This window comes from Pundamilia nyererei, unplaced genomic scaffold (genome assembly GCF_000239375.1).
Source record: "Pundamilia nyererei isolate P.nyererei 1_Seehausen unplaced genomic scaffold, PunNye1.0 scaffold00065, whole genome shotgun sequence".
NCBI classification, from domain to species: Eukaryota; Metazoa; Chordata; class Actinopteri; order Cichliformes; family Cichlidae; genus Pundamilia; species Pundamilia nyererei.
The window spans coordinates 1,810,104-1,828,441 of record NW_005187466.1 but is presented as its reverse complement, the minus strand read 5'-3'; the positions used below and the strand labels follow the sequence as shown (position 1 = coordinate 1,828,441).

Here is an 18,338-nt window from a genome sequence, read left to right as displayed (position 1 = left end):
TAAATACGCTAGTGTAACATGATGCTAAGAGATGGACCAAAAGCTTAAAAAAGTCAGTATGGAATTCCACGCTGAGAGTCAGGAGGACAGAGGACTTGTTTGGGACTTACCTCTTCTGTCCAGCTAGCTAGCTAGTGAATAATTAGATTATTGATCTAGTAATGATTTGTTGATTGTTAATATTAAAATCCAACTTGGGCTTGATGGCCTTTTGATACTCCTTTCTTATCTCGTTTCTGAGTATCAGGGTCATATCACTCACGCTACACTTAATGTAACTGAAATGCTGCATTTTCAAGCAGAGAAAGGTGAATTACCCTCCCAGGACCTGGCATCACATTTTGGGATGCCTGGACCAAAATACGTAATTTTTCTCTACAAGGTCCTGATATCCGCTTACGAGGACATTATACTGTCACTGTTCTATCAAAATTTAAAATGAATGTCCTCATATGTGGATCTCATTTTTCTCAGAAACAAAAATTCGGTAAAAAAAAATAAAAATCTAGTAATTCTTTGTTTTTAAATTCATCAGGTCCCAATCAACACAAATAGCAAAGAAAAATCAAAAATGCATGCCATGAAAGAGTTCGGGTCTTAGGAGGTTAAATATAAAAACTCATTTAGTTGACCCACTAAGGAAGTTCTTTTGGGTCTTGTATTCCTTACAGTTGTATTCTCGCTCTCAGGAAAAAACATAAGGACTGACTGCACTGTGAGACTTTGGATTTAAGAATTTCCTGGCTTAGTTTTGTCTGCTGCTTCTTTTCCTGTTATGGAGTTGGGATGTAGCCAGGGGAAATTCAAGTCTTCCATATCCACTTGCACACTTGTAGTTACGAAAAGACACAGACATCTGTACACTCAGCCACACAGATAAATAAATATACACCTGACATTACCATGAAAACAAAGTTTTAAATTACTAACTAAATAAAAATACTTTAATCGTTTTGCAGAGTTTGTTTGGTCGATTCTGGTACTCTGATATAGAGACACAGTCCTCTAGAGGAATGCCTGCCACATCCTGATCTACCACAGTCCAACCACCACCAATCAGACTTTCCTACCACAACTCGGAGCACTTCAAACTGTTACGCTGTTGACTGCGCTCAGTGCTGATCCATAAGAATGAAACAGAGCTACAAGGCCCAAAGATTGCTAATACATGACCTTCTAAGGGAGATAAGCTGAGAAAGCCTGCTCTATCTTCACCACACAGTGAGGGCTATAAAGGCTGAGCTCTAGCCTTGTTGTCTCATGTGCTTGAGGGTTCAGCTAAAGCAGCTCTTTGCAACTCGAATTGTGTCTCTGCACTCCATTTCGAAGAGATTCTGCCAGACAAGTAATTATGTGGTTAGCCTTGGCAAGTGGTGGGGGATAGCTGATTCTTGGTACAACTGAAGGACCAGAAGCCGAAGGCTCCGCTAGCCAGCTACAGTGATGCACTGTGTGGCAAACTGAAACCAGTCGGGAGCTACACTCCCTCTTTCCGAGAGGAAACTGTTTAAAGAGCCACACAGAGCCTCCTGTGTGCATGTGTGTGTGAATGCGATGCAGCGAGTACTTTTACTTAAGAGTGCAGGGATAGCCTAGGTTCACTGGGTTCAGCCACACTATGAATCTAAAGACTGCTTTGTATGCATGTGTTGGGTGTTTGTATGTGTTCAGGGGATTAGATTTAAGAGTTCCAAACTCTAAAAAAGCACAAAGAAAAATCTGTCACTTACTGACCAAATCACTGGCCACTATCCTCCCTAAGCAGACACAAACATAATTTGGATTAACCCACAGACCTTTGCATTGTTGTTTGGGGCATTTATTGCCCTCCAACAAAATCAAGTCACTTAAAATACACTGAAAAACAACAGGAGCTGACCCAAAGTGCTTCCCAGTAATCCAGCATACAGAAGTATACAAGTGTATAAAAACACAGTGAACAGAAACAGTGATAAGACTGAACAGAGTGCCAAAAAATATCAAAGACCAAAATGTGCAAACATTGCCTTTATCCACTGTATTGTGGAGAGATTTAATGATTCTATTACCATGCAAAACAAATTCTAATAGAAAGTGACAGATCTAGCCTAATGCCTACTAGTACATACGGAAACCATATGGGCTTGTCATCATAGTAAAGACAGCTTCTGCTGCTCTAATCACTCCGACATAGCAGATGCACAGACTGAGGCATTATTGGCAAAATTAAAGCTTCTTCCCCCCTTTTCACATCGTGAAACAGCTGTCCAAAATTTGAGAGTGTAAGCTGGAGAGAAATAAGAGAACAAGGGAGAGTGGGAAAGAGAAAGAGAGTGCAATGAGGAAGGGAGCAATGGTCCAAAGTCATACCCCAGAGCGAGTCAGATAAGATACCCCAGAGCTGAGGATTAAGTTTTTGATCCAGATTTTAGTCTGGATTTGGAGCTTTTTCCGCAAGCTGGGTCCATCTGAAAGTCACGGTTTGCTCAGCGATGTCATGTTGTTTATGTGCGTATTTGTAGGAAACAAAGCGACAGAAGAACGTGTTTACGGCTCATGGTCGCTTGGTATTCAGAGTACATCGCAGCCGGTGCCAACCACAGTAGAAGCAGTTAGCCAGTCCGGCAGTATCAATTTGTCAACATATCCCAGCAAAAATCCTCTGGGGCCCCTGGGAGCCAAAGCAGGGTATTGGTAAGAGCGTAGAGTGCCTGGGGTGACCCAGCAGGCACTAAATACACACAGCTGTACACTGATATGGAAAGCAGCAAAATATGCACATATCATTCACAATGACTACATACTAATTGTGACAAGTGTGTGGCAAATATACATATTTAGCCCCATTTACCATATTTACTAGCATTACAACAAAAATATACACACAGCTGCAGCGTTATATTAACAGCTGCTATAGGAAAGGGTCAAAGACAGTGCATGGCACACAGCCTGTGTCCTCTGAATCACGAGTCAGCTGGAGGCTGAGACGACATGCAGAGCATGACATGAACACACACACATAGACACACACAGACACACAGGAACATATCAAGACAGGACTAAAGCTTTCCCTGACCTCTGACGTTCAACGCTGCATCCACCTACCCACATACACCCTTAAAGAGCGCATACTCAGGGGTATGATAAATTCACAAACTCTCATCCATTAAACATAATAAGGTGCAGGTTTTCTGCACATGATATATATAGTATGCAGCACACACTGACAGGCCTTACAAGTAACAAACAGTGAGATCTCGGGCATCTCTCTGACGCTTACCACACAGTGCATTTATAATTTACTGTGCATGTACTTTCTCTGGGATGTTCTTACTCTTCCTATTGGGCACGGAAAAAGATATAACTGAGGAATGCAGCGACCTATAACATGCTGTCGCTTTATTATGTTGAAGAAACTGCAAAAAGCAATTCGTTCTCACATTTGTTGTGGAAAGCTAACTCACTCTTTGCATTTATGCAAATTACATAAATTAGGGTGGAATAACCTAACTCGGTTTCACTTTTTTGATGACTGCATTGTCATCAGGTGGGATAAACTGCACCTAAAAGACAGAAACCACTGCAGTGCACCGCATCTACCTGTAAGTCACGGCCACACACCTAATACTGCAACTTTTATTGCGTGAGATGTAAAAGTACTTCCTTTCACAGTTGGTATTAAGGGCTATATACCGTATATATATTAGCTATAGAGAGCAAAACTACAACTGCCTTGGTTGTAAGCATACTTTTTAATGTTGTATTGGTGGACATCTAAGAGGATTACCTTACTTTTTTTGAGCCAGCGAAAAGTGGCCACTCCAGAAACTGTAGTTTCTGTAGCACTTCCATTCATTTTTCAGCCCTGGAGGTCCTGTTCAAACTACAGCTTAATTTCAAGGTCCTCTTACCTACATATTCTGCTGCTTTTTGACAATATTAAGCAATCCTTATTAGCAGATGGTGCTTGGTATAATGGAAAATTTGAGCATTAAAATCTCCATGACCTAAATGAGCAGCCTCCATCTGCTGATAAGGAACATGCTAGAGGGGATCATGTGAAGTAGTAGCAGATAAAGTCTCACTTGTTGCTCTCGTCTTAAAATTGCCTGTGTCAAGGCAGCAGGGGGAAAAAAGTGGACTTAGACATCAAAGATCTGACAAAGAGCCATTCTTGCAACATCCTTGCACCAAATCCCAGAAAATGACATAATGCATTTGTGGACATGGACTACCATAAACACCAACAAAACACAAACAAGGATGATCAAAACCAGGATGGCAATTTACAAGGAATATTTGACATTTTTGGAAGATCTGCTTGTGAATTTTCTTGCTCTTGAGTTATAAAAAGAAAAGATTAACCAGACTGTATACTGGGAGAAACAGAAAGCCAGGTTTTATTCAGAGGTAACAAAATCCTTCACTCATAAACATGCTATTATCTATTTAGCACATATGACAATTTTGACATTTTTGGTTAAACAGGATTGTGCAGGAATAATTTCAGTTAAAGCAATGTAATACTCACAGAAGGTCTAGCAAAAAACGCACAATAATTTAGAGAAGCTAATAATCCTGCTTATTAATCTCCCTCACTGCCACTGGACATAATGCCAGGGAAAATATAGTTCTATGCCTTTGATTGTTCTTTGTACCTTACAGCAACACACTCACATCAGGCAAATAGCTACCAACTCATTACACTCCCCCTCTATTGCTGTTAAATTGCAGTCATTTGTGTCTTTTAGGCAAATAGACTTGAGTGCTAAGCAAGCAGACATGCCCTGGCTGAATTATAATTGCCTTGACCAAATCTCTTTCTCAGCAGTTAAGAAAATTATATCTGCACAGTCTATATACCTCTGGAGCAAATGTGCACGAGCCTAATATGAATAAACACACCAACTTGGTCACACGCTGAAAATCATCCATCCAATGTATACGACAGGATTGGTGTACTTCCTTTTAAGCCCCACAGAAGCTCTGCCCAGACCTCTAAAAAAAAAAAAGAGCTATCATCTATACACCAATTAAACTGAGAATTGTCTAAAATTGTTCTTGTAGGCCTAGTTGCCACGGCAATTAAGCAAAGAAACTTGAGGACAAAGAAAAAAAAGAAGAAAATCTCAGGCTGGCTATTTGGAGGGGCACGCGAGAGGAAAAAAGAGCAGCATTGTTCTCTGTTTGAGCTCATACACACAAACACTAGCAGAGTGCTGACACCAATAAGCAGTCAATGATTTTCCTAATGGTTCTCCTCTATGGAAAGCCAATTCTCCTGAGGATGCTTAAAACACTGAAAGCCATGTGTAAACTCTACTCCTGCTCAAACACACATATAAACACAAACACACGCAAGTCTGAAACCTGCCTTGGCAAATTCTCAACCTCCGTTTAACTTCTCTTTTTCTCCTTTACAACAAAGTGCATGTGTATGGATTAACCTTTCCTCTCCCTTTCTTTTGATATGCAGGCATACCCAGTCTTTCACCTTTAGCAAACTCCCTGTAACGGCCATTGCAGGAAACACAGAGGCCGTTATACATGAAGTATAACTCATACACGTGAGCTCGGGTCTTGAGAGTGAAAAACATGCAACACTTGAGCTAATTGTTAAGTGCTATTGTGAAAAAATGACCAAGCTTCCCTGTTTACTGAAATAGAATCATGAATGCTTTATGTAGTATGTATCCAAAATGTGTTTGATATTACGCTTGCACAATCACACTTCCTAATTAACTTCTCTTCCTTTGCCCCCTGTTTCCTGCTCACACATATACATGTTTTTTTTTGTACAGTGTAATTTCTCTATACCTCTGAGGCCCTGTATCCAATGAAGTAGAACAGAAACTGGAAGTATAGCTGGAGACAGATGAGAAGGGTGAGTAGTGGAGAGCACAAAGTGAGGGAAAGTAAAAGCGAGAGGAAATGGGAATAAAATAAGTGGAACGAGAGCAATCGACAAGAAAGAGAATCTAGTGAAAGAGCAGGTCAACTCAGGCGGTGGCAGTGTGGAAGCGTCTACGGAGCGTTGCTGATGTGATGGCATGATGATGATGGTGTTGATGATTCACCGCTGGTAGGAAATCAGAGAGAAGAACGTATTATTATCACGCAGCTCAATTACACCGCAATTTCTCCCCGGCAGCGACAGCCTCTGCAGGGCTCCTCATTGAAGCTGATTTGGGAGGCCTGCGGCGTCTGGAGGACCAGAGAACGACTCAGCAGTGCGGTAAGACATCCCCACTTGAGAAGGGAGAAGAAGAGGAGGCAGGAGAGGACGACCGGGGAGTGAAAGAGTGGTATGAAGAGACTGAGCGAGTATTTAAGGAGAATGGTGAAAAATATGGGAGCGTCTGCGTCGAAATCTCATGAGCTCTGCACTTAAAGTGTTCGGCAGAGTGGAAGCAGGCAGGAAGGACAGACAGGATCTAAATGCGCTGCTGATGGAGAAAACACCTGTTCAGTAATGGGTACCAGCTCTCCGGCTGTTCCCGGTGCTTTAATATGAATACTGAAGAGCAGCTATTCAGGTGGTGCTTTATAATTTTATTTACTCCCAAAGTGTGTGTATGTTATGCATGAGCCAAGGGAGAAAGCAGAATGATGAAAACCTTTGTGTCCATGCAGTAGGGGTGTGTACGTCTGTGAGAGGCAGATTGCATGTGTGAGTGTTTTTTGTGATTCAGGACAGAGACCATTTTAATGATTTTATGCATTCTGCTGTTTCGTGCCTTTAGCACAGAAGGGACACTGAAGAGTGTGTGGGAGTGTGTATGCACATGTAGGCATTTTATGTAGGTGTTTGCATCTGCTGGTGCATCCCTGCTGTCTCTAGTGTACCTGAGAATTTCCTGTACAGTGGCTACCCGACAGCAAGGGCAGCTTCAGCTGAACTGTTACAATTGACTTCATGGTGAGGGATTACTTAATATGACCTTGGCAATAAACTCTCCCGCATAACATGTCATGATCACGATTATGATTTGTTCTTTCAAACATTGCCGCACTTTACGATTTTATCACAGGAGATAACCGTTTTATGTTGGTGTATTCTGAGCACATTAATTTTAATCTAACATATCCTTAATGTATCTTTAATGCTGCTCTTATAAATATTTATTCGTAAGATATTAATTAAACCACTCTGTGCAATCTAAATAATGTTCAGAATATTGTTGAATTAATACAACTATGGCTTCAACCAAACATTTGACTATCCAGCAACTCCTTTGTGGATTTTAATTTTAAGTTTTAGTGTTACTTGTTCTTGTTCTTAATTACTACAGACTTTCATATCTAGATTTAACTCCTTTTCAAATGCCTTTAACTGTTTTTTAATCCCTCTGCTTTGTAATAACTGTTCTCCAATTTGTGACTAAATGTGACTCAGTTACTCCCATCACACCATATTTGACTATTTTTCAACTATTTTTATTCTTGACTGCTTGATACAGTCAACTTGATTTCCAAACACAGCAGGTTTTCAGGTTTCAGCTCTGTTGAATGTATGACTCTACCTGCAACCTGCCACGGGCCAAACCATAACTAGCTGGTCAATGCAGTTAAACAGGAAATGGTATTTACCTTGGGAGCTGTTGGAGACCAAACTCAAGCTTAAACTGGGACACTCATGAGGAGAGAAAAAACTCACACAAATAATAGTCCTAGTTTGGTTTTTGTTATGTTTATGATCTCGTGTTGATTTTATAGTTCTCCTCCTTCAGGTTTCTTAGTCTTTAACCATTCTGGCCATTCCAGTTTTCTGTCTTCCTGCTTCAAAGTGTGCTGTTTGTTACTGTGTTTGGCATTTCCTGTTTTATTTTGTTAATCATAATACTTCCTGTCTTTGTCTCATTCATTTCTCTAATTCCCTAATTGTGTCCTAATTACTCTGGCTTGCTTAGCTTTGTGTTTCTTATTCTGTCATTTGTGTCTTTGTTTGTCAAGCATTCAAGAGCAAAAAAAATTTTAAAGCAAGAGAAAAAAATAAAAAAGACTGATTTGGGGTAGGAAGCACAGTGTTGTGGTGCACTATTGCCTCATAGAAAGAAAAGAAAGTGTACTTTATTGATCCCCGTGGGGAAATTCCTCTCTGCATTTAACCCATTCACTCAGTGAAGCAGTGGGCAGCCATTGGGTGCCCGGGGAGCAGTGTACTTTCCATCCATTTTGTGTGGAGTTTGCATGTTCGCCCAATTTCTGCGTGGATTCTTTGCGGGTGCTTGTGCTTTCTCCCACAGTCCAAAGACATGCAGGGGGTTAGATTAATTGGTAATTCTAAATTGAATGAAGGTTTGAAGGGTTATCTGTCTCTATTTGTGTCTTATCTGTCTCTGTCGCTGCCACAAATTAGCTATCTGTCTAGAATGTACCCTACCTTTGGTCCTACAACAGTTGTTATAGGCTCCAGCTCCCCCACAACTCCCCCACAAGGGGAAGAATACATGAATGGATACATATTATACTGATACTTATAGGTGAATTTAAATCATACTTTTGCATTATTTTGCAAATAATGTGATGTTGTTCTTTAATATTCACCTGCTTGCATTTTTATTATTTAAAGTAAACCAGGTAGGTGACTGCCCCATTGCATGCATTGAGCTTGCATGCTAGAATTTTATCCATGGTTAATACAAAGAAATATCCTAATGGAACAACTTATCAGTCAGAGTGAAGAAGAAAACCAGTGGAGTCACACCAAGTCAGTTGTGTTGAAACATCAAGCTGAGATTATTCTTTCAAACATCTTCCTCAGTCTAATCCCAAATCAGAGCTCTTATTATATATTTATGGTTGATAAAACCTGCTGATCACTGTCTTGGCACCAGATTTCCACTAAATCTAAGATTTTACCAACAGAGAGAAAAATTACAGACCTGAACCCTGAAGGAGTGGAGACTATTTGGGCTCAGGTTAGTTTCCAGAAACGGTCTCCAACCACAGAAGTCTATGCCAGTGGGACTCAAGCTACACTAACAAGCCTTCAAACCAAACCGGGTTCCCCAGAGGATTACGCTGGGATTTGAGTCGACATCGGATTTGTAGAAGGGATGAGACGTTCATCTTTTCTTTTTTCCATCCAACATTTCTTCTTCCAGCTTTCTTCTGTCTTACATATCTGTCTTTCTTTCTCTGCATGTCTCTATCTCTCTTTTCTTTCCCCTCTGACTTTCTCTCTTAATCACGCAGACAAGTCTTCTGGGCTGTTGGCATTCAGCTCCAGTTGTGAGAAGAAGAAAAAAAAGAGGAGGAGGAAGAGGAATAAAAGCACTGCTGTCAGTTCTTCTTCTCTTGCTCTACGGGACTGGAAGGACAAAAGCTTTCCCTGACAGACCGGATAGCCCTATCTCTACCCAGCCATCATGTCTTTACCCTGTGTCTTCACCACACCGCCATGTGCTCTTTTCTCTTTCTGTCATCCTCCCTCCCTCTGTCTTACTACAATAACACAGTACATGGAGATTAGTGTATGGCATGTTGAGGAGGAAATAGCAAGGCGCTGGCTCATTGTCAGTGTCATTAGTACGTGTTAATGTATTTGCATTTTGCATGTGGACCAGTGTGTTGCATGTTGCTGCAACGATTTAAGGGAAGTGGACAGTCTGTCATGTGCTTCCTCATTGACAAGACTGTCATCCTAAGTAAGATGTGACCATTAGGGTTAAAAGAGGAACAATCTCCATACTGTTTAATGAGCCACAGCAAAAGCTCATTCATGGTGAATGCTGCAGGGTATCCAACAGAGATGCTACATATGCAGTGTGCAGTGTCATCAAGGCCAAAACATCAGCAAGAAAAGAGACGTGAGTGCCAGTACAGAAAATCTGACCTGCAGTTTCTCATCATGTCTACTTGACAGCCTACACCAGGAGGAAAGCAAATCACTTACTGTATGTTCCTTTAGAAAAAAGATAAAGATTACTTGAGTTTGTGTTTTAGCAGAAACCAGCTGCAGAGTTGCAGAAATGAGTTGTTAAATCAATCAAAAACTGAACTCAAACAGTTTGTGTGCACCGGTGGCAGAGATGATTTTTATATTTTAAAAAAAATAGTGGGTGATAATTTCTCACAGCGTTTAGTCTTTTAATGGCCAATTTTCTTCAAACTGAATGTAAAATAGGCTTTTTAACATCAAATCAGAAAGACTAAGATAGCGCTTATGACCTCAGTATGTCATCATCGAGTTTATTTTCTCAGACAGCACTGCTTCAGAGATGCTCACACCTGTTTTTATTAATCAGCAAATTGCCAATCAACCTTGATCATGTAAAAAAATTGGCAGAATATTTCTCAGTTACATCTAAGACGAGACTCCTTAATTTATTAAGCGTTAGTAAATGAAAATCAACAGGACTGCGCTTGAGTTTTGCTAATCTCTGATTACTGTGCATGGTAATATGTATTACTTTTGTTTAACTGAGCTTCAAACATCTAGCTTTGTCAGACTGATATTTCTTATAAGAAAACGAGTTATATAAAAAGTTTCGGGGACTTTAAATTCAGTTTTCTCAAAACAAAATTTTTCTAAGCAGTGCTTTTGTTCATTGTTTTTTAAAAAACATTTTTACATATGTAATCTGAGTTTTTCAGTGGGTGGCATTCATCTCTTTACTGTTTACACAAAAAATAAACGATCTTTTTAAAGGGATAACCCTGAAACTCAAAAACAGCAAGATTAAAAAAAAAAATAAAAAACTGGTATAATAATCCCTCCATATGGCGAGGTTCTAGTCCAAACCAGTGTTTGTGCGTGTATGTGTGCATTTATATTCAGCCTTTAAACTCTGTGCTAAATATTAACATGGATACCCGATTTTAGATAAATCTAATTTCACCCCCCCCCCCCAAAGTTCGTCTCTCTGTCTCTCCCTCCCTTAAGGCTGTCTGCTAAGCCTCTTACCTGTGGGATTATTGGCAACGCTACGTATTTTATAGCTTTATTCATCTGGATGATGCGTTATTAATGTGTTGGGGAATGAAACCATCTGTAACGACAGGCAACGGATGATGGGAGGATGAAGGGCAGGGTGGGTGACGGAGGGGTGGGGTGGGGTATGTCACACTGATGCAGGAGAGTTGGCTGGTCTGAAGTTGTGGTGTGTAGTGATTTCTGTGTATGCAAATGTCGGGTTGACGCAGAGCTGTAATGAGTGATAATAGTGAGCTTTGTTTGAGTTGACGTGGCGGAAGCACCATGAACAGTAGTTATGAGCTTTGATTGTGCAGTTTTACAGATGAGGCAAACAAAGGCATCAAGCAGAGCACATCACACACAGAAACACATCCATATACAGAGTCTAATGTGTTGGCACATTACTCTGAGAGTACACTGAGAGACACCGAAGCTGATTTTCTTTCAACTTTATCCCTTTCAAATTTATGGGAAAACCTGCATAAACGAGTGAACAAACATAACCAACACAACGGCATCTACACAGGACACAAAGACTCACAAAGCACTTTAGGACTGGAGAAAGCTTTTGTAGTTCAAATAGCTTTTGGAGGAAGTTCACACTTTTTGTGTGTGCACTGCAGGAAAAAGGAACTATCAGCAAAAGAACAACCTGATGGAGTGTACAGTAATACATATGGATTTAAGTGCGCTTGACCTGATGCAACATCAACAACTCCCATATTTTTTTTTATTTTTTTTTTAATGTAAAAGTTAGCTGAGGTACTATAAAAAAACTTGGGAAGCAGTTGTGTAAACAACAGATAGCTGGGTAGCACATGTAGAAATGGACTGACAGTAAATCCAGTTTATATTTAGCTTTCATGCAGCTGAGAAACAGCATGAGCTTGAATTGTTATATAAAAAAAAAAGACTTGATTATAAGGTGCACAGAAATAATATATACAGAAATAATTAAAAAATAAAAAGTGAATAAAATAAATAAATAAGAGGCAGGTTGTCCATAGTTTTGGACTTTCTAGGGCAAAAGCCAGGTCCCCTTTGTCACTGACTTCATGTCATTGCTGTGGTTGTAGTTATTACTATGCCACCCATTAGCTAACTAACTAATAAGTTGCAGATGCAAATGCAATATGAAAAAAAAAAAATCAATGACAGGTATATAGTTCTTAGGGGTTTACCGCAGTTGGTGTTAACCCTCATGGACTCCCCAAAATTCAGCCCGATTTTGGAGTGACACGTTTGACAGTTTTTCGGTAAACGGGAGAATAACATTTAGATTCTCATTCCTCTTGTCCAAAAAAACAGTCATTAAGGAAAAAGCTCCGAAGCTTGTCTGATAAGCATCTGCCTTGTCATTACAGACATTAACCTCATCAGTTCGATTTTTCATTAATTGTTGATTGAATAAAATGTCAGCGTCGTCATCTTGCATGGAGATCAACCATCATCTCCAACCAACAGAACAAAAGAAACATCATTCTTACTCTTATATTTGAGAAAATGAAAATAAATAAAAGAAATGCACTTGCATAAATTTGTTGATCTATTAAACAATTATCAAAATTATTGCTGCTGATTCCGTTTTTTTTTTGTAAACTATAGTAGAAACCTACCGGACAGTGAGTTAATTTCATGATGTTGTTAGCCCTTTGAACTGTTAAATAATTAATTAATGGAACACGCTTGATGCTCATCTCCTAAGCAAGAGTCAAGATGACTGACAGGACTGTGTGAGTCATTCTTCTCTGTGTTCTGCTCCTGATAAGTATGTTTCTCATGCTGTGACACCTGTTGAATAGTTAAATGGCTGTTCCTCCTTTGCACAATGTCAGTGGAGAAGAGGAAGACAAGGGAGCAAACTGATTACACTGAAAAAGCTTCCAATACATGCATAATGTGAGCTAGGAAGAGTGTTAAACAGGGATATATCTGTGCTGTGGATTCTATGAAACTTTCAGTCTCCATGCTACAGAGCACATAATCAAAGTTTTAGGATGCCACACTGACACTGACATTTTTGCCTTTTAGTAGGCTCAGCTTAGTGAAATAACATGACAGGGTTTTAAGAGTATTGCATTATGATAATGATAAAATGTTTTTTCCGTTGCTGGAAGAAGCACCAGTGTCACGTATACAAATTACACTTCAACATCAAAGTGTCTTGGGTTTTCGATGTGTCTCTTTCAAGTCTGAGGTGCACACTTCCTCCCTTAGATCTGAATATGTTCCCACCTCTCTCTGTGACTAAAGGCACTTAAAAAAAGAAACTCCCTGTGTGTAAAAGCACAACCACAGTTGGATGCACTGACGGGCAGGCTGTGCTTTACTTTTGCCTCATTACAGGTTTAACAAAATAACACTTTATTGATGTAATGATTGAGACGTTTGAATTTTTAAATCACACAGTGCATCTTCATGGACTGTAATTATGTACGTTCAAAGGTCTGTTTAAAACAGAATAGCTCGCACTCTACAACGATTTACTTTAGGGGAGTGCCAATTTAACTGCCAATTACCACTGTGAAAATGGCTTTGACAGGATACAAAACCCAGCACTGACAGTGACTGGTGCATGAAGTAGCGCTGGGGCAAGTGATACCGCCAGGAAGGCAACGTGAGAAAGCCCTGAATTTAAAAATGGAAGAAGGTGAACAAGCAGCTTTTATCACAAAGTGAACAAAAGACTTTCAGGGAAGGACAAATGAATATTTCAGCCCTAAAATCACTATCAAAAACGTCACGCCATAAAATAGCAGACTTTTGTATTACTTCATAGTGATTTACAGTGCATGCCCGAAGTGTCACAGTCAAAAATCAAGTTTGCATGAATGACAATTAACATGTGAATGACTGTAAACACACACACAGTCTAATCTTTAACTACCTCTGCAGACTTGCCAGTTCTTTACTGCTTCACTTGGGGGGAATTTAAGCCAACATTACTGTCAGTTAGGTGAGCGGCTGTATCTTAATCTATTGTTTGGTGTAAATCTGAGCTGCTCTTTTATGTTACACTTTTTAAAAAGCTTTTTATCATTATTTTCCAGTGTTTGCTGGCAAAAGGGGGCACAAGAAGCACAAGCAGTGGACATTTCTTGGAAAAAAAAAATGAACATTTGCTCATAAATATAGACAACATTAGCACAAATGCAATCCTTTATCCTGTCTGCTCTTTAAACTACAGCACTACATGTATATGTACATTCAAAAAGGGAAATTTGAAAACAAAAAAATGACGCACACTCTGTGTGTAGCTATAAATTTCTAAGTGCATGTGGGTGTTTGTGGGGAACTGTTTCGCTGCACGCACACAACATTTTGGGTGTTTGTTGAGCGTGCTGGTGTGTATGTGTGTCAGTGTGAGTCAGCAGTGTGATCACGGACACAGCGTTGGTTGTGGTGGTGGTAGTTGGAGGATAGGTGGTAGCAACAATGGATTTTAACAAAGCTCCTAAATATGACAAATCTAAGGTGTACATGTGAGGCGGTGTGCATGATGGCAAGATGAACGTTGGTCCCAGCATGACTAGAGAAATTTTTTTTTCCATTTTAAACTTGATGTTAATTCTGACACTCTTTAAATACATTTTAATGACAATAAAATATTGATATCCAAGCAAAGTGTGGCCAAGGATGTGAACACCTAGAGATACAGCTCACAGGACAGCAATCGGAAGCTTCCTCCCAAAAATTTTTCCCTAATTTGAGAGCAAAACTTGTGTTTTGCTCCGACTCAGAACTAACAAGGCCTTGTCAATCACAAACAATTCGATTAACATATCTGCTGTTTTTTGCTTCTTTGAAGAAATTGGATATACACCAAAGCCAAATGTGTCTCTGTATTGAACATCTTTATATTACAATAAAATTTATAATAATTTGAGGTTAAGAACATCATATATCATCACCACACTGTGGAAACATGTTGAAAAAACAGTAAAAAGACATCTCCAGATGGTTTGTAATGCCATATTTGCTATTGGAAACCATTAGGAAAACTCAGCACAATGGAAAAAGTGTACATCAGTGGTAATGTTACGTGTCTTACTAATGGGAAAACTCTTTACAACATGTGTGAGGTGGACACCCGCTGGGCACATGGGGATGATGATAGTATATGACTAGTGCAGCAGATGGAAAGAAACTGCTGACGACCAGATGTGAAGCCAGACTCTTTTCAGAGCTTTCCTCAGTCTGCTGCTGAAGGTAGATTGGTTTAATTCTGGCACATTAACAGTTTTTCACATCTATCACCAGCACCGCCTTAATAAGCACCTATTAATAATAATCATGATACTAATTCTTGTAATAAACCGATGTCAGGCAAAACAAGACAGACTAATTAATACGTGCAGAACTTTTTGGTCATGAATCTTTAACAGGTAGCCACAGCGTGCGTGAAAAGACAAATTCAGATCTGACATAATATCACTCGTGATTAAATCCAGTTATTTGTGAAGGAAAGCCGTGGTGTCTGTTGGACTAGAAAAGAAAATGTCTACACTCTCGAGCAGAATTTCCCTGAAGAGACACGACAGGAAACAACCACTAATGACAACTGTAGCTCCTGCCTGCTGGGATGACACATCCAAAGCTATGCATAATGTTTCCATCCAACACAAGTTATCACATAGAAATTCTTCTATTGTCATACTGTAGCTTGTGGCTCATTCTATTCTGGATCAAAGTGCTGCTATCCCCTCTCTCTGATGTGGTGACTCATATAGCATCAGTTAGCAGGCGCTTATGCATCAGCCTTAGGCTGGACAACTCTGCCATGCCAAGCCACATACACAAAAACACACACACAAACCAGCCACAAGGCGAAAAAAAAATGCAGCGATTAACCAGTGTATGTGGCCGAGAGCACCAGTTGAATTTATGAATCCGGGGGGGCCACCAAAGTGGAGAGAGCAAGCAGAAATCCGACAGGCATGGAGCAAGTGTGCTCATAGGCTGTACTGACTGGATACAGGCTGACTGTATGTGCTTTAACAGTCATACACATCTGGCAGATTGTTTTTAAAGCAGCGAGAAAAAAAAGGTCTTGACACCCAACTGTTACTCTTATGTCATACATGTACAACACATTAAAATAGATATAAAACCATAAAGCGTTAGAAGATAAACTCACTAAGAAGGACCACTGTCTACACAGGAGTAATGCAGGGATATTTCATTAGAGGATTCTCTGTCAAAAAATAGAATACTGACTCAAATATAACCTTGCTTCGGCGTGACTTTGCATTGCGGAGATGCCGGCAGGTGGAACTCAGTGTCCCACCACATGAAGCGAGTGAATCACTAGAAAATCTGCGGAGGAGACAGATGATACAGTGCACGGCTCTGAGAGACTGGCTGTCGCACAGTGTATCAAACTACATCAAAGCCTGTTATCTACTGGTTGCATGGTGGATGAGGAGTGGGCTACACATGAATGACTGGCAGCTTTATGAAGGGAAACTACTGCACACTTGCCAGGAACAACGGTGTCCAACTTTTTCAGGGCAACCTAGCTGCTTGACAAGAACCCCAGTCAGAAGCTCGGTTTTCGAGAATGTAATCTGATACATCAGGTTGTGAAAATTAATCAAACGATGTGTGGAAGAACTGTGGAACCGTTCAGTATGTTAGCCTCTGGCAAAAAATGTCATTTTGTGGAACCTGCAAATAAATATTTGGATTTGTAGAAGCCAGTTTTTTTTTTAAGATTTTCAAAGAGTCAAACGTGAAATTAGATTCTCTAAATGACTGTAAATGGGTACACTCCCACAGGCAATAACTTAACTTGATTTAGTATTATTGATTTATTCATATTGTTTTCAAGATGTTCATTATGCTGGTCTGGGAGTTTGTTTCGGCTCCACGTCTGTCTTGTGCTTCGTGATTCACGCTGCCACAACCAATAAAACTGTTCCTGTTTTCACAAACAGGCTCTCTGTACACTCCAAAACTACTTTGCAAATTAGGTTATGTTTCTATTTGGCCTGCTGAGACAGTGCTGCTGAGCCATGCAGCAACTGTAGTTGACTTGAAATACCAAACAGAGTATGACAGGTATAGGCTACAACCTCAGCCACTGACTCTGCTATTAAAACAGCCTTATTTAGAGAAGGATTTACCCCTCTGTGCTATTATTCCACACTGGAGAGAGCAGCGTGTGTGCGGGCTGACTCCAGATTTCATACTCAGCTTTGGCATTTCAAACTCAAGTCTGGACACGAGTGCGTTCATTTAAACGGACGTTCAAACGGTGCAGTGTGGCTCCAGACCAAAGCGAGCATCCAGCCGAGGATGCCAGTCTCCCAGCACTGGTAGAGTAAAAAAAAAAAGGGCTCGCTTTGCATCTGACATCCTATCATTTCCTTGCGAGACAGCCTTTGCTCTACTGACAACAATTCAAACACTCATTTGGGCCCTGCCGTGTGCGTGGAGATGTTTGACCTGCCTGCCAACCCCATTCATCCCCGGCGAGACAGTCTTTTTTTTCGCGGGGGATACGATATGAATACATCGGCAGCGCCTCTGTCTTACCGGCTGCTGTGTGTGGCGAGACCCCCCTCTCCCAGGCGCAGGAAGATGCTGCCGCTGCTTGTCCCCGTGCTGGAAATAGTGGCTGCCAGCGGCTTTGTTGCCCGCGACCCGGTCCCTCTTCTCCCGCACGTTTGACCCTCCGTTTTCTCTTTCTTCCCCGGAGTCGAGGGTGCTGAAGTTCCACACAATCAGCGTCTGCACCAGCAGCACCGTGAGGGCAGCTATGAGCGCGGACCGCGACCGTCGGGCCAGCCTGCGAGCACACAAGCCGCCGACCATCTTCGCACCGGGCTGCACGGAGCTGGAGGACCGTCTGTGGCTCTGCGCAGCGCGACGGGAGGAAAGAGTGGAAGTCGAGGGAGGACGAGGAGGAGGAGGAGGTCGTGGTGGAGAAGGAGGGAGGGAGTCTCGGTTTTACAGCGGCTGAGGCGAGGAGAAGCGTCGAGAAGGAGACACAGGGCCACCGTGTGGTGAAACTCGGTGAGCTTTCCAGCAGCAGAGGATGCTCCCGGCATCTGTACGGCTGTCTCTGCTGTTCACTGTCCGTGAGAGGAACTGAAGTCTCATTTTTCATCTTTTAAAGGAATTCAGGTAATGACCAAATAGCTACCTGCAAATGTTTGAAATGGCCGATGTCACTATCATTAGAGGGCAGAAAACAGCCGTATTAGTAAGGCTTAAATGGGTTCTTGTCAGACACTGGCAGCTTTTATCTAATGCACCCCAGTGGAATTTTTTAGGGCCTTTCTGGGTTTTAGAAAGATTATCTCCTTTGCACTACATTTGCTGCAGCCCAGCTGGGATCCAATAGGAAAATTACATTTGTCCTCCCCCATGTGCTACAGCTGAATAATGAAGCTGGTGATTTGCCCCCAGTCCAAAATGAAATATAATTTTCATT

At 40.9% G+C, this 18,338-nt stretch overlaps 1 protein-coding gene across 1 annotated transcript in view; it reads right to left on the bottom strand.

Moving 5' to 3' along the window:
* xylt1 (xylosyltransferase I) overlaps positions 1 to 17,784 on the bottom strand; it is a 77,405-nt gene extending 59,621 nt beyond the window's left edge. The window contains exon 1 of the mRNA XM_005735796.2: positions 17,438 to 17,784. Within this exon, the coding sequence (XP_005735853.1) occupies positions 17,438 to 17,716 (279 nt within the window). The 5' untranslated portion in view covers positions 17,717 to 17,784. The remainder of the gene's footprint in view (positions 1 to 17,437) is intronic.
* Positions 17,785 to 18,338: the final 554 nt, after the last annotated feature.